Consider the following 22,635-nt stretch of genomic DNA (forward strand, 5'->3'; position numbering starts at 1 on the left):
GCAGACAGCCCTCCAGTCCTGAGGATGCAGGCCAGGGACCGGGGCTGGTTTGGGCAATTAACACAGGGAGGAAAAGCCCTGTGTGAAGGGTTGCGGGCAGAGCAGGGACCAGCCTCGGTGCTGGGCCGCAGGGTGGCTCTGAGAGGGGTTCAGACTTAAAATCCCAAGTTAAACCCCAGATCTTTCTCCCTGCCACTGGAGCCCACGCAGCCCAGCAGCCCGAGGTCAGGTCGAGGACTTCCACCAAGCAGCAGACGACCCCCGCAGAGCCGGGGGCTGCCGCTGAGGGGCGCAGGGCCCCGCTCCCCTCCCCGCCACCCGGGCTTTGTCCCCACATTTTTTTTTCCCCCGTTTCGGCCAAGCTCCCTCAAAACGCCGCTCCCCCCTCATGGCCGCCCCGCCGCCATGATGGCGGCTGGCGCCTTCCTGCCCCCTCGCTCCTCCTCGGCCGGGCTGAGCCCCGCCGAAGGGCAAAAACCGGGGAAGGGGCAGCGAAGAGGGAGCTCGAGGGGCCCTGCAGCGCCTCACGCCGCCCGCCGGGAGCGGGGAAGGCGGAGCGGAGCGGAGGGAGGGCGGAGGGCGGCGGGACGAGGTACGGGGAGAGCGGCCGGGGGGCGAGCGGGCGGCGAGGGGGCTCCGCCGCCTCTCTGCTGCGGCCGGCGGCTGCCCCGCAGGCGGCTCCTCGCCTCCCCGCAGCGGCTCCGGGGCTGCCGCGGGAGAGCCGCCGCCGCCGCCAGCGGGAGCTCGGAGGTTGGAGCTGGGGAGGCCGAGGCCCGGCGCCGGGCAGGGCTGCTGCGGGGAGCGGGGCAGGGCCGGGGACCGGCAGGCACGGGGAGCGAGGGGGCAGCAGGGGGTGGGTCGAAGGCCAGGCTCTAGTCGTGGCCTGCTACAACCCGGCGTCTTCTTTCCGCGGTGGGTTACAGCCGACCGGGGCTCGTTCTGAGTTGCTTGTTCTGATGTTAAAAGTTCGGCATGAAATGACGAGTGTGTTCTTTTTCCTGCTGCCGTTTTAACACCAGACACGGTTCCTCAGGTGGAAAGAAGTGTGCGCTGAGACTGATGTGGGAGAAGGAAGGGAAAAGTGGGGCCTTCCTGTGGATAATGCGTACAGCTAGTTCTGTGCGTGACACATCATGTTTTTCAGTAGTTCAAAGGTCGGTTTACGTGCCACCTGTGAAAAAGAGTTATTTCTTAACACTATTGCAGGACCTGTGAGATGCTCAACACAAACCAGGTGGGACGGCTCCTGCAGGCACCTGTCCCCGGGCTGGGGAGCAGGGCAGGGGCCAGGCAGCAGCAGGGAGGCTGGAGCAGGGTGAGGGCTGTGGGGCTGCTTCAGCACCTGCCAGCGACTGCCCCTCGTGGCTTTAGTGTTATGAGGAGTGGCTGAGGGAGCTGGGGTTGTTTAGTCTGGAGAAGAGGAGTCTCAGGGGAGACCATACTGCTCTCTACAACTACCTGCAAGGAAGCTGTGGGGAGCTGGGGGTCGGCCTCTTCTCACAGATAACCAGTGATAGGACCAGAGGGAATGGCCTCAAGTTGTGCCAGGGGAGGTTCAGGTTGGAAATGAGGAGACATTTCTTCTCAGAAAGAGCAGTCAGGCATTGGGACGGGTTGCCCAGGGAAGTGGTGGAGTCACCGCCCCTGGGGGTGTTCAAGGGAAGGTTGGATGTGGTGCTTAGGGACATGGTTTAGTGGGTGACATTGGTGGTAGGGTGATGGTTGGACCAGATGATCTTGGAGGGCTTTTCCAACCTTAATGATTCTGTGATTTAGGAAACCAAGGGGTCAGCGGTACAGGGACTTAAAAGTGCTTCTGGAGAACAGAAGCCCAGCTTCAGACCAGGTGTCAAAATCTAAAGGTATAACAAAAGGGGCATCGACAGAAATAGGATAAAGCTTCCATGTAAATATATATATATTTGTAAAACGTCCTCCAAATGGCCTGTGTTAACTGTCTGGAAACTTTGGGTAGGCTCTGAAAACTTCCTATTTCATGCTGGTGTTGCAGGGCCCATGACATTCTGCTTGGAGTACACTACGTACATCCTGGTTGAGAGAGCAGTAAGCTGTGCACTCAGTGTTTGTCCAGATCAGCCATGCAACACAAGTGTAACAAATCTGACACTTGGGGTAGAGTCGAGCTTATTGCTTACATACGTTTTTGTTTTGTTTTGTTTTGTCTGGGAACAGCCTGATAGTAATATGCTATACCTAGATACTGAGCTGTAAAGAAGAGCATCAGTTTGTGAAAAGATGACACAACAGCTAACAGACACACCTTCATCCTTTGAATGTTTTGACACAGTAGTAACACAATCATCAAACACAACGTACATGAGTGTAGTGTTATTTAGAACACTTTACATAATGATTGTTTTACTAGGAGGAAGGAACTTGTCTGTCTTCAGTTTCAGTATGTTTTTTCTCCAGGGTTGGGACCATGGCTATTGACTGGATTGGATTTGCGTATGCTGCGCTGCTGGCTGTTGGAGGTGTTGTAGGATATACTCGTAAAGGTAAATACTGGTACATTGAGATTTGGCAGTCTGAGTTTCCTCTCTTATACACTTTGTGAAAAAGAAGTGGTGAAAGGCATGGAACCTTTGTAGTGAACACATCTGTATCTTAAATCCAGCCTGCACTGCTATATATTAACGGAGTCTCATGGGATTTACTTGGGTCAGCTTAAGCATAAATGGTCACTTTTTTCTGTTTATCTAACTAATGAGTTTGTTTTCAGGGCAAAAAGCTGCTGTCATGTTATTTTGACACTCAGTGTATTTTGGGCCTTTTCATTTCCTTTAATCATTTCTGTCTTAAACAGAGGTGATTATCATTGATTAAAATTTGTTTTCTTCAAAGGCATCCTGGATTGATTCGGAGGTTTCCAGATGCACACCAGGGAGAAAACCTTATATTTGCTTACTCTGATCTGGTGGTTAATTATGTCTTGAATTTTTAACAATGTTAATTTTCATTCTAAGGTAAATATGTAGGCTTTAGATTATCATGTACACATTTCCTGTGTTCAAGTCATTTTATAGTACTTTCTGTGAACTGGTCCAGCTAGTGGCGTAGTTCCTGAGCTGAGCACAGCATTCCAGCAGAGGTCGCAGTGGTACTGAGGACAGGCAGCCTGAGCTCCAGGCTCGCTGCCTGTTAGCTGTCCTACAAAGAGCACGCCCCAGCAGCACATCACTCTTATTCACCATGGCATTGCGCCAGGAGCTGGTATCCAGCTGGTTATCCATCATGATTCTTTGGATTCAGGATCACTGTTTCCCTGCATAGTTTGTGCATGCTTTGGTCCTAGAGACATTGTTTTATATCTTGACTTTTTGAAAACTCCTTTCCCTTTTTCCCTTTTTCCCTTTCCCTTTCCCTTTTTCCCTTTCCCTTTCCCTTTCCATTTTTCCCTTTCCCTTTTTTTCCCTTTTTCCCTTTCCCTTTTTCCCTTTCCCTTTCCCTTTTTCCCTTACCCTTTCACTTTCCCTTTTTCCCTTTCCCTTTTTCCCTTTTTCCCTTTTTCCCTTTTTCCCTTTTTCCCTTTTTCCCTTTTTCCCTTTTTCCCTTTTTCCCTTTTTCCCTTTTTCCCTATCTTCACTCACTGACTGTCCCATTCACGTGTTCTATTCTCTTTTTACTAGTTGGTCAGTCCTTGTGGCAAATATGATTTTTTTCTTGGTAATGATTTCTGTTTTCTTGTAGATTCTTGATTAATAATATTCAATATAACAGGACTGGGAGGTATATAACATCTGGGGTTCTGGATTCTTCCTTTATAATCATTTTGGGATCAGATTAATCAAGATATTGCCAGCTGTGCTGATTCTACACTTTTATCATGTGGCACCACGTAAAATGCCTATTCGGAAATAAAGTATATTACTGAAACTCTAAACTTTATGAACCAGTTTTATAATGGCAGTGTAAGAAGATGTCAAGTTAATTTAAAAAGCTATATTTTCTTCCTCATTGCCATCTAATTGGTTTTTTTTTTATATATATATATATATATTTTTTTTTAGTTCTTTATTACTTAGATGTAATGTTAGTGATACCATTTTTTTGTCCAGGACTGATGTCTGACTGAAAGGCTTGTGAGTAAATGAGGTGTTCAGTTTACCATTTATATATATTGACATGTTATGAGTTTTCTGTAGTTTGTCAGAGACTCTGAAGTGCTCTAAGATATAGTAAAAATCACCAGATAGCTCAGAGAGATTACAAAAATGCTTCTGAAGGTATGTGTGGTAGAAAAAATATCCTAGTTCAGATTTGTGCTTCAAAGATTATTCTTCCCAAATTACAAGTATTGCTAGATCCTCGTTATCTCCCTCTAGGTGAGCAGACTTTGGCAGTAATGCTATGCAAGAGAATGAGTAAGAAGGGTTACATAAATATTGCCTCTCTATTTGCACAGGGTGAGTTGGCTGCACAGTGGCAGAAGCAACTCTGTTTTTAAAATATTCGGATAATGCTGTGTAGAGAGTTACTGTGTACAGACTGAGCTTCAAGACATTCTATTGAGAAATAACATTTGAATGTTTTCTTGCAGGTAGTAAAATCTCCTTAGCTGCTGGTCTTACCTTTGGTTCTGTGGCTGGTTATGGAGCTTACTGTGTGACACGTGATCCAAAAAATGTGAAGATATCATTGTGTAAGTGTTTTACTACAGTAAAAAAAAAAAAAAAAAAAAGGAGTTCACTGAAGTGCCTGTAAAAGTCTCTTTGAGAGTTGTGACCATGCTTGAGTTTAAACATTAATTTTTAAATAGAGTTAGACACTTCAGCTTAGCTTGCAGAATTCAAGAGCTTAGATGTGGAACTGTTTGCAAGATAAGGCAGGTCATTCACACAAAACCAACAGGTGTGCGCTACCACCTGGCAGTGCCTCCTTTTATTAGATGGTTACGTAACACTGTACATATTGTGAAATCCAGCTGGGAAATGTGGAAGAGATGTCTCGTTAGAGATACCTATGCTATTATCTCATTATTATTATCTCATTAGAGATACAGATTAGAATTTGTTTTGAGAAGTAAAGGTGGTGCAGGATCCGGTCTTGCATGATGCAGCATTTCCTCAGCTCTCAAACAAGGAGATGACATGGCTTTTTTCTTCACTGCCAAGAAAGACAGGGTACAAGCCATGCAGTGATTGTCATCCTAGCAAGCTTGCCATGAAACCCACATGGAGGCAAGGAACTGCAGTCTCTAAGGGGTATGGCATTCACCTCACATAACCAACTTGCAATAGGAATTATTGGGAGCTTGTGTCACTCATGGGTTTAGTACTGATGGCTTAGGCTGTGGTTTCCCATGCAAAAATACATTTAAGATATATTTAAGCCGGATTGTGTGAGCCCACAATCACTTTTTCTGACCGTAGTTAGAACTTACAGTAGAGTGTTTCTGCTGGCTTTATGCTTTAAACCAACCATAGCTATAACAACTTTCATTTTAAAACAAAGTTGAATAGCATTACTAGCAAAGTGCATTCACACCAACTGGGTTCTTAGCAAAGGTGGTCGTAGCATACCTGATCTTCTCCTCGGTGTCCTAAAATCGGATATTCTCGTTTTGCAGTCATGATCTTGCACATATTACTTATCCCACAGTTAAAAAACATGTAAATCTTTTTTGCAGTGAAGACACAACCTTAAGTCTACATAAATTTGTAATCGTTCATTGTGACATGCTTTTAAGTATCATCCAGTATTGTACTTACATGGGTCAATGAAACGTTAATTTGGATACAGAATTAGTGGAAGAGAAAACAAAATTTACTAAATGTTGCTTGTTTCCCAGTTCCCTGATTTTGAAAGGACTAATATAAAATTTCTACTAACCTGCTCATGAACATCAGATAATATTAAAATATTGTCAGTGGCAAGCAGTTCATGTAATCGTAGGCACGGGAGGACTTTCTCTCAACTGGAGAAATATGTAGTACTAATTTAATAGGCATTATAGCAATGCAGATTAGATAGAGTTTACTACATCTGCACTAGAAAGTTCTTAATACGTAGAGTAAAAAGAACAGAGACTGTTAAAAGACAATCAGAGTGTTTTCACTTAACCTCCTGAAGTGCCCAAAGCACCTAGAGCACAAATGCAAGAGGGAAATTAAATGCATGGAAGAAATTGACCACTCTGAACGCAGCAACCAGTAGTGTAAATTGAATTGCAGTGTAGAATGAAACTAGTACCCAAGCCTTTAAAAGGTAAGGACATTTAAAAAAATATCTCCCTGCAAAATTACAGTTATCCACGATACCTTTCACCTACTCAAGAGTCTCCTACAATAATGTAAGTAGTATTTTAGTACAATACCTTGATAGTAGGGTTCTTGTAACTTGTCCTCAATGCAAAGAGTATGTGGCATACAGACTGGAAGCAAATTTCTTTAGTTGTTTTATATATTTTTTTTCAAGCATTTTTCCACTCCTGTGAAATGAAGTCTGTGCTTTCTTGAATACTTTAATGAAAGTTTACGTCATTGCAGTAGGTGTAGAAATTTGGACTGCAGTATGCAACAGTTATTGCTAGTGAGAATGCAACTTGTTGCATCTGATATATTGAATTTCTGAGTCTGAGTTACTGAGTTGAATTTGGCTTTATCTATTGAATTTCTTTGATTTCAGCTGAAATAGTGAATGTCTGGCACTTCTGAAACTCATGTCTAAAAGATTAACCTCTTAAAAAAGTCACTGGCACATTTGAAAAGCTGGATATTAGTAGCTGGAAGAAAGAACATTACAGGCTAGACATGCTTTGTAGCTTCTAATTAACTGTAAATATCCTCAGGGCTCTAGATGAGACACACGCTGCGGAACAGTCTACTCTTCAGACATTCCTGAGAGGATCAAGACTATGGGACCAGAAAATAAGAGAAAGGGATAATGGAGCAGGGTGCCCTTAATGAGCGCACGTGCTTAGCTGGTAGAGTTTTCTAAGATGTGTGTAGCTGGCAGAGCTTGTCGTATAAGGTTGGAATGAGTTTAAAACTGATTCTTGGCTACTGTGAGCACAACTCTGTTCACAGGAGATAGTGGAGCTGGAAGAGAGTTAGCAAGATGGTTTAACTGCTCCATAAAAATGGAAGAGATTTATGCAGCTGTCATTACTTCAGCTGCAAAAGTGATAAAACGTAGCTGCCTGTGCTGCCTCTCTGCCCACTTCTAGGAAGCATTTCAGGTGACAGTTCTTTAACTAAGCTAGCTATCTTTGCAGTTTTATGTATTCTTATTAATCTTCTCATTTATGTAGCACTCTGCAGTCATTAACTTAATTTGAAATCCCCACGCCCAGTTGCAGTTCATTGCTACCTCTGTTTTTAGGTAGAAGAGCTCCAGGAAGATGATATAATTCCTTTCATGATGTTTGTTCACAGAATCACAGAATCATCTAGGTTGGAAGAGACCTCCAAGATCACCAAGTCCAACCTCTGACCTAACACTAACAAGTCCTCCACTAAACTGTATCACTAAGCTCTACACCTAAATGTCTTTTAAAGACCTCCAGGGATGGTGACTCAACCACTTCCCTGGGCAACCTATTCCTCTGCTGCTAACACTGCATCCGATGCCTTCTTGGGCTGCCCACCTCTTGTCACTGAGAAGGACAAGAGAAAGGCTTCCATGTAGCAAAGGAGATGTTGATACCCATAATCTGTAGCAAAAATAAGAAGCAAACCTTCAAATCTAGTTTGTAAGGCTTAGCAAATAAGAGCTAGCATTCTAAAAAGAAATTAGATAAAGTTGAATGCTCTAGCCGCTTGAACAGCTAGTAAGAAAAACAGCTGTGTTGGTCTAGGGTGGTGGGTTTTATGAGACACTGTACCTGTAACTCAGCATAAATGTTAGTGTTACGGTGAGGATTCTTCCTACTTTGTTTGTATCCCCATGAATGTAGATATGGAGGGATACACTTCACTGTCTGACAGACTTGCATAGTATCTGCAGAGGATTTAGCATTCTGCTGCACCTGGAAACACTATGTGCAGCTGAAGGTAGTCCTGCTAGTGAATTTTGGAATAGCAGGAATGTTTTTATAGACTTATTTCTCTGATCTACTATTTTATTAGACTGCACTTCATATCAAAACATAACAATGACCTTTGATAAATCTCCATGTTCCTGAATAGTTCACTGGGAAAAGTGAGAACGTAAATATATTGACTTGTCTTTTACAGTTTCAGCTTTTCTTTTGACCATTATCATGGGAATGAGGTTCAAGAGGTCCAAGAAATTAATGCCAGCTGGACTAGTAGCATGCCTGAGGTAAACATCTATTGAGGATCTTTGTGTGAAGATTTCACTGATTTTCAAACAGTTTTCACCCAACGTCCAGTTCAAGCCAGTGTCAGTGGAAGTTACTGTTGTCCAGAAACTGTGAAAACTAAGTGGAATTAGTTTGGAGGTCACGCTCCTGTTTCCAGTGAACAGCTCTTTCATCTCATGAGGCAGATACATCAGATACGGACTTTCTCAGCAGAGAAAGGAGGTATCTGCAATTAAATATTAATGCGTATCAATAAGGTTTTTCGAAGAACCTGAGGTAAGCCTCAGTGTTTCCAAATAGACATGCGTAAAGCCAGACATCAAATGTCATACAACATCTTAACAGCTTAAAAAAAAAAATCCACTTTGGTGTAGAAGTACTGGAAGCTCAGCACCTGCTAAAACTGGGATGTTTTTGAGCTGCCTGGTCAACTTTGAACTTTGGTCGGTATTACTGCAAATTATGTTTCTAACCATCCTGATTTCTCTACTGCTGCTTTTTATTTTTGGCATTCTGAAAAACTAAATTTTCTGTATTTAATATTTTGGAATTAAATTATGGAGTAAGTTGAAATATTTTTTTTTCCCTATGAGTGAATAATGTAAATTTTTTTCAACTCTAAATCACAAACTGTTTTTTGAAGGAAGAATAACTGTCGCTTCATTGTCCCCAGACTTAATGTAACTCCGTTAATTGTTTTATTTGCAATGCATACAGGGAGGAAAAACTCAGATGCAAATTGTCAAGATGCAAAAGTTTTGAATCGGGACTTAAACTGGAAAATATTATTTTCTGTTGTGGATCCCTTTTCAAGCCTAGGCAGACTGTTTCAGTGGACACTGAGCTGTAGACTGAGACACTTTGAAAGATTGCTGACTAGAGGCTCTAGTGTCAGGTATTTATAAATGTGCTCTTATTTTATGATGACTTTCATTGTTTATGCACAGCCATACTTACAGGCTTTGTCGTGCTTTCTTTTACAGCCTTTTGATGATTCTGAGGCTTGTTTTTATGCTGATGTAGGAGAATTGAGCAACTTGAGAATCGAAGTATGACTGTCACACCCACCTAACAGAGAGGCAGGCTCTCCGTACTTGAAAGACAAGTTTGAACACAAATCTTATTTTGCATTTATCTTTTCTGTAAATCTGTACCTGTAATTTAATTATTGGCACTTGCTGGTATTTTGCAAGTTTTTTAAAAAACTAAAACAAATGTTTTGCTGATGATGTGTTTTGATCTTCCGTTTAAGCAATCTGTTAACTCAAGGGATCTTTACCTGTAAGTTTGATAGCTTTCAGAGGTGCTGAGCACCCCAGGAAATTATGTTAGGCTTGCACTGTATCTCTGAGAGAACATACACAAAAATATATTGTTATGCTAAAAAGGTTGATTGTTCTGAACCATAATTTTGTAACTTCTGTAATTAAGTAATCCATCCTAATCGTATTGTCAGTTACTAATCAATAAAGATGTGTGCCTGTGCTGTCTAACACTAGAAAACCCACATTCCTTTCAAACAAATGTATCCTCTTCCACTAATTCTGAGTGTAAAAATTTTTTTCAGTGTCAAATAAAACGTAAGAAGTTCAAAGCTTCTCTCAGTTTCTTAGGCAGGCTGGTGAGCCAGTTTGTCAGTGGAAGTCTGGTGAGCTGCTGTGTACTCATTGCCAGTTTAAAATATGTACTGTACCACATGCCACTGTGGCACTAAGGGACGTGGTTTCGTGTCCCTATTATTATAACATTACAAATATATATATACTTATATATAAGTATATATACTTATTTTTATATAAGTATACTTCTATAAAAATGAGTATATATTATAAACATTACTATAATATTATAAAGGCCACCTATCTCTAAGCACATACATCACATCTTAATGCTGCACAAATCCAGCAGAACACCAAGCTTGTTATTCTTGGCAGGGGCCTAGATGGGAACAAGGTGTGAGCAGCTCAAATGTCTAAGGAATATCTGACCAAAAAAAATATATATAAAAAAAAAAAAAAAAACACAACAAAACCACCAACCTCAGCCCCCACCTCTGAATCTTCTGCTAATAAATGCTGGTACCAGTGACTTCTAGGTGTTGCCAGGTTTATAGGTGATTGAGCTGGTGTATTACGGATTTCAGTTTGGGACCTTGGTACGTGCAATGACAGCCGGACAGGAAAGATGGGGTTTTTTAATCCTGAATTAGAACTTTAAGACAGGTCGGGGGAATTGGACTGCCATGTACTGTAATTACAAGCTTCGGTGACCAATGCTGATTTGGATATTTGTACTGTAGATACAGAGAGTCCCACTTTAGATTACGCTCTACGAAATAGTTTAGGCAACCTAGCGCTGAAATATGGACACCATCCTGCAGTTGCCTGCTAGTTCTGATCCTGAATGTAATAGGATTTATATTTTTCAGCATCTCCAGAGTTGAGCCATTTATGCATTCTCAGAGTTACCCTGTGGGGACAGGGGCTAAACTCCAAGCCCAACTGTAATCCAGAAGCTTTTGCCTAAATTTCTGTGCAGTCCAAGTAAGTAGTGATCTCAGCAAGTGTACTATATCCCAAGGAGATTTGTGTCCGTAGGGGATTGAGCATCGTCACAGGCAGAAATGATGTGCACTTCACTCGGAAGAGAGATGTAGCAATATGATTTATTGATATAAAGTAATGATTTAACAAAGCTTATGCGACTTAAAGATTCAGTGATGGCAAGGTACACCTGATTATAATTGGACGATACACTTAGTTGTACACTTTAAAAGACACTATATTACTACTCAAAGACACTAAATGAAAGACATTATACACTACATAGAGACTACGTGAGGAGCTGGGTTAGGTGACGTTACATCAAGGAGACCGTCCCGTTGAGTCTGGAGGTTCAGAGTGGACCCCCTTGCTTTCTAAATTCTGTGAGCTGAAGAGGAAAGGAGCCTAGGGAGGTGTGGCTGAATCCACTCCTAGTCCCAGACTTGGTCAACAGTTTATGTCTAAAGGTTTATATGCATTACACAAAGCCTTTATGCTACTTAGCCAGTGTAAAGTTTGATCACAAAGCAACATTACAGCGCGTTAGCATGTAACTTTCCCAATCTGCTTACCAACCTATCTGTAGCAGTAAGGGTCTTCTCTTAATCTGCAGAAGTAACCCTTGGAGATGTCCCTGCTGTGCCAGGAGAGCTCAAAAGGCTCTCGGATTGCTCACTGTTTATGGGATGAGATGATTGACTCTTGGTCATATTTGCATCCAGGTGTTAGTTTGTTCCAAATTGAGCTTGACTTGGACTTCCTTCTTAATTTGGCCAGCACTGTGGTTGGGAGGGGGATGCATTGCTCAAATTAGCCCTTGGCTATTTGTCTTCTGTCTCTCCTGAATCCAGGATACAGCCATCATGACCAGACGTCCATCAGGACTGCCACTTGTCATCTGCTTAGGCCAGATGCTCTGCTTAAGCAGGCAGTTGGGGAGGGTACACCATCACAAGCACTCACAGAATGCAGAGGTGATGCCCTGTGTCAGACCCTGCAGTGGTTCAGTAACTGTTGCATTGCTTTGGAACAGAGGTGTAGCAGTTCAAACTGCTGCTGCCGGCTAGCAGGTGATGTTAATGTAAAAATGCTAGGAGCTAATGTGGGCAGTGACTAGGTGAGGGGGTTGTTCCAGGTTTGTACCTGAGGTACATTGTGTGGCTCCTACACAAGTCAGAAAAGGAGGTAACTTTGCTGGGCTAACACTGTCTCTACACCGGTTTCTCTGCCTCACCAGTCTGAGTCCTACTGAGAAAAAAATAAAAACAAATAGAAGGAATAGTTTATGGCACTATTTGTGACAGTGATGGTTCCTATGAAATTAGGGTAAAGAATCTGAAACAAGTTTTATCTCAACAGTGCTTAAAGCATTCACAATCTTAAAGCATTCACTCTTTTACAGAACAGGAAAGCAGCCAGTGCAGTTCTCTTTACAGGTACTTGAGAAGTAACTGGGGAAAATGAAATCTTACCGAAGTCAAGCAGCATTTTCCTCACTGTGGCCATCCAGCCAAGCAACAAGAGGAGGAGCAAGGGTGTAAGTAGCACGGATAAAAACCACATCAGACTAATTAGACACATGTACTTTGATCTTTCAGTGAACAAAATCTCTTCTAAGAGATTCATGTGAGGATTAAAGTAGTTTCTTGCTCTCACCCATAAGTCACGAGTTCTAATTTATATTTGTTATTTATATAGTTTTTAAACTGTAGCTCTGAAAGTACAGACAGCGATTAGATAGAGCAGGGGGACATTTAATTTTGGAAATACTGCAATTAAGCAAATGCAGAGTATTAGCATGTTTTATTTCATGCAGCTGGTTGTAGTAAAAAATGGTGGTAATAAAATGCAACCTTGTGAAATCAACAGGTCCTACAGCCTTTTATCCCAATCTAAACCGTCTTCTCTTTCAAAGATTAATACTACAGCCACAGAATGTCTACACAGTTTACACTTATAAGGCACAGCTCAGGTGATATGCTACAGTTGTGTTATCTTCAGCAGCCACATGATTAGATATTGAATATTTTCCTCACATTAGCAATGTACTTGTCATCTGCTGGTGGCTTCCTCTGGCTGCCAGGCTGCAAGAATTTTTTAATTGTTGGAATGTTGCTTATTCTTCCTTTAAAAGCCTGTAACAAGAAACAAGAAAGCCAGTGAGAGCAAGGATATTATAATCCTTTATAGCTTAAAAATCAGATGACTTGCCTATTGAGCAGAGAAATTTAGTAGCTATTTATAGCCGGCTCAACGCTCTGCATTTTCAATCATATGTATATATATATATATATAATTTATATTAAACACCACAAAAGTCAAGAAAGAAGAAACATAACAGATTCTGTAATTGTATATGATTTCTTCCAAATGTAACTTTGCTAGCAAAAGCAGAAGGACAGGAACTGCAGACATAAGCCATGGACCTCCCCTCCTGATGCTCACTGCTATGCTTGAAGACATGGAAGTAGCAGTGACAGGCCTGAATTGTTAGAGTCGGTAGGATATTAGGTTGGATATTAGGAGGATTTTCTTTACTGAAAGCGTTGTGTGGTGTTAGAATAAGCTGCCCAGGGAAGTGATTGAGTCACCATCCCTGGAGGTTTTCAGGAGACATGTAGATGCAGAACTTAGTGGCATAGTTTAGTGGTGGACTTTAGTACTAGGTTAAATGTTGGACTAGATGATTTTAGAGGTCTTTTCCACCTTAATGGTTCTATGATCTTATGGTAAGTGAATTCCTCCCAGCTGAGAACAACTGGAGGCAGCAGAGCTGGAGAAAGGTGAGCCCTCAGCAGCTCTGGGGGCAGCACTGTATGTGGGTTCAGCTTGTTACAGTCAGTGGTAGATCAGAGAGCTACCAGTAACATAGCACAATGCTTCAAAAGATTTAAACATCAATTAGCTTTCAAACCTGGGCTGTGAAATTTGCTTGTTATGTTCTGTGTTGAGATCAGATATCACTAACCTGTAGCTGAGGGAATGCAGACAGTATATCTGGCTTACATTCTTCTACCATTAGAATGGCTTCCAGCAGTTGGATGTCCGCCCAGCTAAATTTGTTGCCAACAAGATAATCATGACCATGGTCTTTTAAGGCCTACAAAACATGAACAAATAATATAAAATAAAAATAAAAATAAAAAAGATGCAATAATTTTAGCTAGATGTTTTATTACTGACAGATTTCTACAAAAATACACAGCACAGCAAATCCATACAAGAACCTATGAAGAGAGAAAGTAGTAAGTATTCTCATGACAAAAAAAATTGAACCAGAACTCATGTTTCAGTGCGTAGGGGCCTATCACTCACTGTAACCTATCACCCCAGGTCGCTGTCCCACAAGAAAGACTTAAATCATAGAAGAGAAGCAGGACTGGAGTAATTGGAAGAGGTAGTTAGGACAGTTCACCTGTAGTGTACTTTGATTGAAAAAAAAAAAAGAAGAAGAAGAAGAAACAGCACCTAAATTTCCAGATGCTTGAACTGTCCCCGCAGGAAGCAGCAGAATATTTAGCAACCAACCAGGGAAATCTCCAGAGCCTCAGATTTGGCAGCACAGCCTGAACTGCTGCTGCTACACCCTAACAATGAGCTATTTTCAAAACCAGTGAATGCCCCAGTTCAAAATCTTAGAAAAAAAACTATGAATGCCTGTGGAGTGGAGGAGTTGCTTGGTTGTTTTCAGCCAAATGTGAGACTTCTGCTTACAGTCTGAAGTAGGTCAGGAGTGAAGGAACGCAGCCTTTGCACCCTTCGTCCTGTACTGAAGGATTCTCTCGTGGCAGCCCGCTGATGCCAGAACCACAGCCCTCCAAAGCTACTAGCAGCTGTAACACACAATTTGCAGCGAATGTTGCTGCACAGCTTCAAAGCAGTTACCAGCTCTCCAGCTCACCCTCCTCTTGAAGACTACCACTCTCGAAGCAGAAGAAAAGGCATCTGTGCCTACGCTGCGCTGATGCTACGCTCCACTAGGGAGCATGCACTGAGACTAGGACATCAGCCTGTGCTCCCAGAGCCAATTCCTTCATTGCTCTTAGCTACAGAGGTCTTACTGTCAGGACTGTGTAATGGATGGACTGCAAAGCCTGCCAAACCAATGAATCAATGTACTACTTAAGCAACCGGTACAGAAGGAAAGTTATTAATCATTCTGGTGAAATTAGCTAGGTTAAAAATCATGCAAAGCCTAGCTGTGTCTAACATCAGTGAATAAGGATTATTTTAAAGACTTTCCCCCACTAAGCAAACACACTAGATATACCATAACAGTTGCCTGTGGCAACTGGACACAGCTTTGGAGAATAATGTCATCTCATTTTGCCTTTTTTTTTTTTTTAATAATTTTTCTTTATGTTATCAGACCTCAAATCTTTGAAAGATTGCTGTGTGCGATCAGTCTCTCCCGGCACAGCATTCCGCAGGTATGGCAATGGATCTCTGTGATTACAGGAGCGCTGGCTTATGTAGTTTGATGTGCAGTCTCATCACAGGGCAGCCTCTGTGGGTTTTGCATGCACAACCTAAGGCTCTGATAAAGATGCACACAGAACTGCACCAAGTCCTGGTTTTTTGTTTGTTTGTTTTTAATAGTACATGAAGTAACAGACAATGTGGTTTGTCCCATGTGACACAAATTAGAAACTTCCCAAATAGGTGCCAGATGTTTTCAAGCAGGAGCAAAGACATTAGAAAAATTGCATTTTTCTGGGTTCCAGAAAGTTGTATAAACAACCCTCCAAAATAATTCTGATTTCCCAGAGCTAGCACTCAGGAGCAGATCCCGTGATGAATTTGTTCTTGAAACTCCCATCTGTCCCTGATCTCCTCTATAGCCTCTCCCCATATTTCTCCTAGGGAATGAGGGATTGAGCCAGGCACCCACCCCAGCTCTGAACCAATGCAGCTGTGTACCCTTGGCACAGACTTGGAGGAAACTGCTACACTGTGAGAAAGGGCTGTGCGAAAGTCTGCACAGCACAGTCGTATAGGGTGCAAACAGGAGCAGGAAAGTGAGACGGGAATCATTGCTTGTGAATTCAAAAAGGTTAAATGTTAATAAACACACAGACAAAAATAAAAGATTCTAAAGGGAAAAACAAAACAACAAAACAAACAGCAAGTTGGTAGGAAATGGCAACACCAAAGCTATGTTCCTGGCAGCAGTGGAGAATTCTTCCCCTCCTGACCAGCTCTTGCCTAGCCAAGGGGGCTCTTCATGTGCTTCATGAGCGCAGTAAACATACTGATGCTTTACCTCGTAGCTCATTAGAGGCCATCTCCTTAGTGTGTGCTAGCCAGTAGATAATTGCTTTAATGCTTTTAAGCTAGATGCATCCTGTTTGCAGAGCCTATTTGTTGCATGCCTAAGGATGCCCTAAAAGCGATTCAGGAAAGGACAATGATAATCTTTAGGTGAATTCTATTAAAGCAACGGGTTTGAGAAAGATCACAGAATTGGGTCATTAACTATAACACACAGTCAGATTTACCTTTGAACATCAAGAGCTTGTACACTTTCAGGCAGTAATTTCTGAAGGCTGGCACAAGTATTTAAATGGGGCATTTGTGCAAAATGCTGGAAGGTACCAGTTACTAAGCTAGGTGTAAATAATTTAGGTCCACTCCTTCCTCATAACAAGTAGAATTTGCCCTCTGAGGAGTCTTAAGGACAGCAAAGATGCTCAGTATTGAGATCAGCCCAGTATTACTTCGTGGCCCTCTTTTCCCATCTCTGAATGCTATTTCCATCACACAGCCCCAGGTGGTGTGTCACAACCTGCCTTCAGAGTATATGGGGAGGCTGCTTTGTGGACTCCTGCTGATTCATCGCTTACCTTTTCATAAACAGGAAAGTATCTGGTCTTAGCTCGTTCAATGATTAAGGCAAGATTCTTTTCTCTCATCTCAGCTGACTGCAAAGGGAGCTGCATGATCATTCCCATCAGGTCTGTTGTTCCTTCCACATACATATCAATCCTGAAACATTTTAATTTAGCATTGATCATCTGAACATTCCATGTCGGTTACTTTTCTGAAATACAATGCTGAATGGATCACTGAGTATTATGCTTATTCGTGAATTCAGCGTAAGATGCTGGTTCATATTCTTGTTCTTTCATTTTGATTCCAACTCAGGTTTCTTTCTTCCAAAGCACAGATCTTTATAAACAGGCTCACAGTGTCTGCAACACAGTATAAACTACAGTAAAACTGATGTAAAGTGGAGTTCACATTGTTTTTCACTGATATCCTATTTATCTATGCTGTGGGAGAAAAGAACACATATGCAAACCACTCTACAGGAAAAAATAGTTTTGAGGTCTAATCAGAAAAGGATCCAGACAACAAATGGCTGCCAATTGCCAGTTAGAATCACAGAATGGTTTGGGTTGGAAGGGACCTTAAAGCCCACCCAGTTCCAACCCCCCTGCCATGGGCAGGGACACCTCCCACCAGACCAGGTTGCCCAAAGCCCCATCCAGCCTGGCCTTGAACACCTCGAGGGATGGGGCATCCACAGCTTCTCCGGGCAACCTGTTCCAGTGCCTCACCACCCTCATGGTGAACAGTTTTTTTCCTTATATCTAATCTAAACCTATCATCTTTTACTTTAAAGCTATTACCCCTTATCCAGCCCTCTGATCATCCTCATGGCCCTCCTCCACACCACCTCTAAAAGGTCCATGTCTTTCTTATGCTGGGGGCTCCAGAGCTGAACACAGTACTCCAGATGAGATATTACTGTCCATAATAACCCCCACAGTCTCTGGAGGTGTCTCTCCATTTTCACCGAATAAACCCTTTACAGTCAGTGGCAGTTAATTAGGTTAAGGACTTTATTCTCCATGATTTATTTATTTAAGAGTGATGACTTTTAGTTTTTCATTAGTTCTTTTGATGACGGAAAGTATCCACAGTTTACATGGTAAAGTAATATTATGAAACAGTTGGTTCAACTTTCAGGGACATTAAGTCACTGAGCATTTCTGTATTTTTATTTTTAAAGCACTTCAGTTTCTCCAGGCAGCTGTAGTTTTCCCTACTGCTTTCTAGCTTAGAAAAAAAAAAAAAAAGCAAACAGCCATTACAATTGCCTTAAGGTCCTCCAGTTGCCCAGCAACTTAAACCACTTCTGCTCTGTGAGTTCAAAGGAGCCTGAAAGCAGCCATAACTTTCTCATTATGTTGACAACAAACAATCATTTCTCAGTCATAAAGTCTGCTTACCAAGCCCCTGGATCTGAAGGGACTAAGTGCTAGCAGATTATTTGCATGTCTACATGCAGACATTTCAAAGCAATACTTTTTTCATGTATGTTAAAAAGAGTGGAAAAGTATTAGTGAAGATGGTGTGTACTGTTACCATACCAGGCTCTCTCCTTCAGGTCCTTCCCATAGAGGTTGTATTTCCCTGCTATGTAGCTGAGGATGGCTCTGGTCTGCACCATCTTCATCCCATCGATCTCCACCATGGGCACTTGCTGGAACAGCAGGGATCCACCTGGAGAAAAAAAGAAGCAAACTTCTCATGCAGCTGTAGTACTACGTTAATTCTGAGAAAGATTATCTGTAGCATACCAAGACATTTCTAATGCTGAGTGATCTAAAGCTTCTGCAATGCAACCAGGTCTGGTCTCTCAAACCTCGTTACAGGTCACATCGTATTGGAGATCTTACAGAATTCTCACCTCAGGCTAACAAAGTCAGAAGAAGTACTCCTTTTGTTATACTGGTGTTAGCTTATGTTTAGGGGACTGTTTACAGACTCACCATTACGTAGTTTTTCTAGGTGTTCATTTGTTTCAATGAATTGTTCCTCAAACTGAAAAGCAAAGACAGAAAACAACATTGTGTAACTCCAAAGACAATGGGAAGGCGGCAGGGAATCTGGTAGCTGGACTCTGAAATTTTTAACAAGTTATGCCTCTGATACACAGTATTTACCCCTCTCTTTCCCCCTGCTGTTGTATATGTTTGTTTTTTTTTTTTTTTTTTACTTTTTAAATGAAGAGGACAATTCAATGAGGGCAAGATCTCTGTTTCCTCAGCACTCGTGATCTTCAGCTTCTCTATCAGCAACACTCACAATGAATAAGCACCATTAAAAATGCCATTTATTTCCAATGGAATATAAAGAGTTTCTGAGAAAATAGTTTCAAACCACTGCATTCAAACAAAAATTAAGATGCCTTAGGACAGCTTTCAGTTGATGTAAATCCAAGATAGCCCTCCACTGGCTTCAGGGCAGCTTTGCTGATTTATCCTCATCAGGTCCTGACCAACAAAAGAAAACCACTTTGTTTGGAGATTGTGAAGTTCTTCATGTGGTACGCATGATTCTTCAGTGAATACCAATCATAAGACATGGGGAGTTCAGAATTTGCATTCAGAAAAATTTATAAACAGTTCTGGACTATAGCAGTAATTTAAGATCTTCTCGGCATAAATATGTTTCAAAAATGAATAAATTATTCTTTTTGTATATTAAAATCAAAGAATATCTTAAATACAGTACAGGAGTATGTCATTGAATCTAAGCATTCTGCATCACAAAGTGATGTTCTGCATATCTCTAGGCATAGATGTACTTTGACAATCTTTCCAAAACAGAATCCGTATTTTAATCACAGATTGATCGGATCACTTTATTAAAATAATGAATGTTGAAAAAAGGTACAAACCTCAACCCCAGCTGCTGCTAACAGCCATCGGATTGACTCCATTTTCCCCCTTCCACAGGTATAGTGCAGCTTAGGTTTCCCCGCCATGACTTCAGAGTTGTTCTTTCTGACAAATTCAAGAAGATATATTAAATGGTTTATTTTTTTATTATTATTTTTATTTGTATATAAAATGATCCATTCCAAATGACTAAATACAGTTGGATGAATGTGAAACTAGAAGGGCAATCAAGACCTAGATATTTAGGCTTGATGCAACCAAGGTTCCTGTGGATTTAGTGGAGGAAAAAAAAACATTAGGACACGTTACCAGGAGAACATGCAGCGATTCAACATGGAATCCTGACAGAATAACCTCACAGTAATACAATCTATTCAGTAGGTGTTGGGTTTTGTGTCAGCATCCAAGTCACATCAGACTAGAAAATGTACTATGTCAAATTGATAGCTTTCCAAGAACATCAAGCCCAAGATAGCAGTTTACTTTTACCTCTCTCATTATGAAGTTTCAGGCCCATATGTTGCTGTGCCTTTACAAGCATGAGCTTATGACAGCAATACATATTCCACCAGGCCTGCTAATATCCATATTTAGCTAGTTGTTTTGACCATTAGCCAAATCACAGTATATCCATTATAGGGCACATGGCCTGACTTCAAGACCTGTTCCAATCTTATGGATAACAGTTAAACTCAAACAGGGATGTGTATCTTACTGTCTCTGAGAACTTAAGGTTGAAACCAAACAAATGAGAACATGATCTCCATTGGACAGATAAAGCCTGATCAATGCTCCCAGCAGCAAGGCCACCAGATAATGGCATGGGGATTAAACATTGTCCCTCCAAAGTCTCACTAACACCAGGTACAGACACATGCCGTAGTATGAACCTGGCAGCCGAGGGGAGCTTGTCTGGTGCAGAAAACAAAGTTATCACTGTACTCTTATCACTAGTAAGTCCCAGAAGATAAAAACAGATTTAGTAATAGGACAAACTCACAGACTGATTAGCAGAGTGTTTCATCATTAAGCCAAAGTTTCATCTCTTTACAGGCACGTTCAATTACTTGTGTACAGACTTTACAGCACCCATCTAAGCTACAAAGTGGAAACCCTGGCCATAATACCAAAGGTGTCAATGAAGATGCACAAACAAACAGTATAACTGTGAGTGGGGGGTCTGTACCTCTGGTCTTCTCCACTGAAGTCCTTTGTGTTGGGTGGTACCTTCAACACTCCCTATAAGGAACAGCCGTTGCTTTGCAAAACTGTGGTGCCCCAGTCCAAAATACACTCCTCAAAATCTCTGCTCAGCTTACACCCACCCCTGGCAATACCTCTATTCCCTGACACCTCAGTCTCTTCCAGCAAAGTTCTCCTTTAACGTAAAAAGGCACTTGATAATGAAGACTTGATTATGTCTTATGTTTAGTTTTCATCAGTCTACAGCTGCTAGATACCTAACTAATACCTGAACAGCAACAGAGTGCATAGACAAGGCATTTACAGAAGTGCCTTATTACAACCACCTTCCCTACATGCCCTACACTACATTTCTAGTTCCCATAAGCATGTGAGTTACACTACACCACGTAAAAAGCTCTCAAACCTTGGTACTTCAAAAATACTTCATTCCTTAGTGCTCAGGAAGAAGGTGATTGTATCAACTCAGCTCCATCTGAGAGAAGAGCTGCACTTGGGCCCCTTACAGCCTGGACAAGCACCGGACAAGGACTTCCACCTCCAGCATTTGAAGTAAATGTGAGAAATGCACTGCAAGGATACGCTTGCTTAAGCAGAAAGAGCAAAGTTCCCTGATCCCAAAGCAGAGGAAGAGTTGGTAAAAACACATCCAAAGCCTTGCTTGCCAGTGTCAGCTCAGTGCTCCACTCCAAAAAAAAAAAAATAAAAAAAATAAAGCTGAATAGCTGAGGACATGTCAGTAGGAAAAAGTCCTAGTATCAACATAAGCTGTACTTGCCCATCATGTTTCCTTTCAGGGGCTGGCCAAGGGCTGAATCTTTTGTGCAGGTGAGAAATATCTTAGATCTTTCAGGAACTGCACTGCTTAGGGACCCAGCTTTGGGGTTTAGGCTGAACACTTACATATGGTGGCAAAGTACTGCAGTGATTCTGTTACTGCTCTGCAACAAGCATTCCTCTGAGAAGCAATGAGTCACAAAACAGGAGCAAGGTCGGTAAATTATTTTTTGAATAACAATAATGGACTTGAAGAGAAATCCTAAACCTTCTAGATGTCCTAGTGCATGGGACCTTCCTCAGACCTCAGCTAGACAGGTGCCAGAGTGACAGCTGCTACTGCGATCGCTGTTTTTGGTTTGTTTGTTTGTTTGTTTTTTAAATAAAGTTATTTTGTCCCAAACAATTCAGGCACTGGCCTTCCAGTGCAAAGCACATATGCAAACTTTCGAGTATGTTCGTAACCTGCCCGATCTTAAACTTTCTTCCTAACTGGATGTGGTCCCCAGGCAGCTCCTCGCAAGGCCCGGTTCCTCGCACACAGCTCCCGCACAGCACAGCCTCCTAACACTGTGCCCGACTCGCTCTGCAGGCTGTCAGAAGACTGTAATTGCTTACCAGTGTGGGGTTTCTACTGGGCTCCAGGCCAAAAGCTCGGCTTGGAGAAATATTCCTCCCACCACCCAAGCTGGAAGAGACGCTTGCAATAGGCAAAAGGCGAATCACCCCTGGAGATTTAAAAACTTCTCCGCAAACAGCAGCTCAGCTCTACGCTCTCTGCCCACCCTACCGAGCAGCAGACCCCTCGACCCCGCCATGGCCTCTGCATCCGACCCCAAACTGGGCCCACGTCCCCCCTCCCTGGTCCCCTAGGCCCACCGCCACCCTTACCCTACGCACCGAGCCTCTGCTGCGCCTACTGGTCCCGATCCCTTTCCCGATCGCTTTCCCAATCCTGAGCGCTATCCTGAGCCCGATCCTGAGCCCGATCCAGACCCCGCCGCTCCGCCCCTGCAGCCAAGGGGATGGGCTCCGGAGGAGGGAGGGATGCTTCTGCTGCCCGGGAGCAGAAGCTCTCATTTACGCCTGTGGGGAAACCTGTGGTTCCAGGCATGTGGTGTTTTTCGTCGAAAAT

General features: G+C 42.3%; 2 protein-coding genes across 4 annotated transcripts; one reads left to right on the top strand and one right to left on the bottom strand.

The window, feature by feature from the left end:
* The first annotated feature begins 390 nt into the window (after nucleotides 1-390).
* Nucleotides 391-9,881, top strand: TMEM14A (transmembrane protein 14A). Of its 2 annotated transcripts, none has more exons than XM_040553919.1 (5): nucleotides 391-592; nucleotides 2,434-2,519; nucleotides 4,562-4,663; nucleotides 8,199-8,286; nucleotides 9,271-9,881. In XM_040553919.1, exons 2-5 carry the CDS (start codon nucleotides 2,444-2,446, stop codon nucleotides 9,308-9,310), a joined length of 306 nt encoding a protein of 101 aa, XP_040409853.1. In that variant the 5' UTR covers nucleotides 391-592; nucleotides 2,434-2,443; the 3' UTR covers nucleotides 9,311-9,881. The 2 variants fall into 2 exon arrangements, with proteins under 2 accessions (XP_040409853.1, XP_040409852.1); XM_040553918.1 differs by lacking the exon at nucleotides 391-592 and adding an exon at nucleotides 908-1,033.
* A 1,053-nt stretch (nucleotides 9,882-10,934) lies between these two features.
* On the bottom strand, nucleotides 10,935-22,635 carry LOC121068613 (glutathione S-transferase). 2 transcript variants are annotated; one of them, XM_040553928.1, is made up of 7 exons: nucleotides 22,401-22,635; nucleotides 19,520-19,625; nucleotides 18,609-18,660; nucleotides 18,207-18,339; nucleotides 16,674-16,815; nucleotides 13,799-13,930; nucleotides 10,935-12,965 (listed from the first exon to the last, which is right to left on the bottom strand). In XM_040553928.1, the coding sequence occupies exons 2-7, from the start codon at nucleotides 19,604-19,606 to the stop codon at nucleotides 12,843-12,845; spliced, it is 669 nt and encodes a 222-aa protein (XP_040409862.1). In that variant the 5' UTR covers nucleotides 19,607-19,625; nucleotides 22,401-22,635; the 3' UTR covers nucleotides 10,935-12,842. The 2 variants fall into 2 exon arrangements, with proteins under 2 accessions (XP_040409862.1, XP_040409861.1); XM_040553927.1 differs by having other exon boundaries at nucleotides 22,392-22,550.

The sequence above is a fragment of the Cygnus olor genome, chromosome 3, assembly GCF_009769625.2.
Source record: "Cygnus olor isolate bCygOlo1 chromosome 3, bCygOlo1.pri.v2, whole genome shotgun sequence".
NCBI lineage: Eukaryota > Metazoa > Chordata > Aves > Anseriformes > Anatidae > Cygnus > Cygnus olor.

What these genes read in the sequence shown, in the direction of transcription:
- TMEM14A (XM_040553919.1), top strand. Translation starts at nt 2,444, where the DNA reads ATGGCTATTGACTGGATTGGATTTGCGTATGCTGCGCTGCTGGCTGTT. An exon ending in TGTAGGATATACTCGTAAAG is followed by an intron (nt 2,520 to 4,561) that starts GTAAATACTGGT and finishes GTTTTCTTGCAG; the next exon opens with GTAGTAAAATCTCCTTAGCT. An exon ending in GGACTAGTAGCATGCCTGAG is followed by an intron (nt 8,287 to 9,270) that starts GTAAACATCTAT and finishes TTTCTTTTACAG; the next exon opens with CCTTTTGATGATTCTGAGGC.
- LOC121068613 (XM_040553928.1), bottom strand. Translation starts at nt 19,606, where the DNA reads ATGGCGGGGAAACCTAAGCTGCACTATACCTGTGGAAGGGGGAAAATG. An exon ending in GACCTGAAGGAGAGAGCCTG is followed by an intron (nt 16,816 to 18,206) that starts GTATGGTAACAG and finishes AAAATGTTTCAG; the next exon opens with GATTGATATGTATGTGGAAG. An exon ending in CTGCATTCCCTCAGCTACAG is followed by an intron (nt 12,966 to 13,798) that starts GTTAGTGATATC and finishes TTCTTGTTACAG; the next exon opens with GCTTTTAAAGGAAGAATAAG.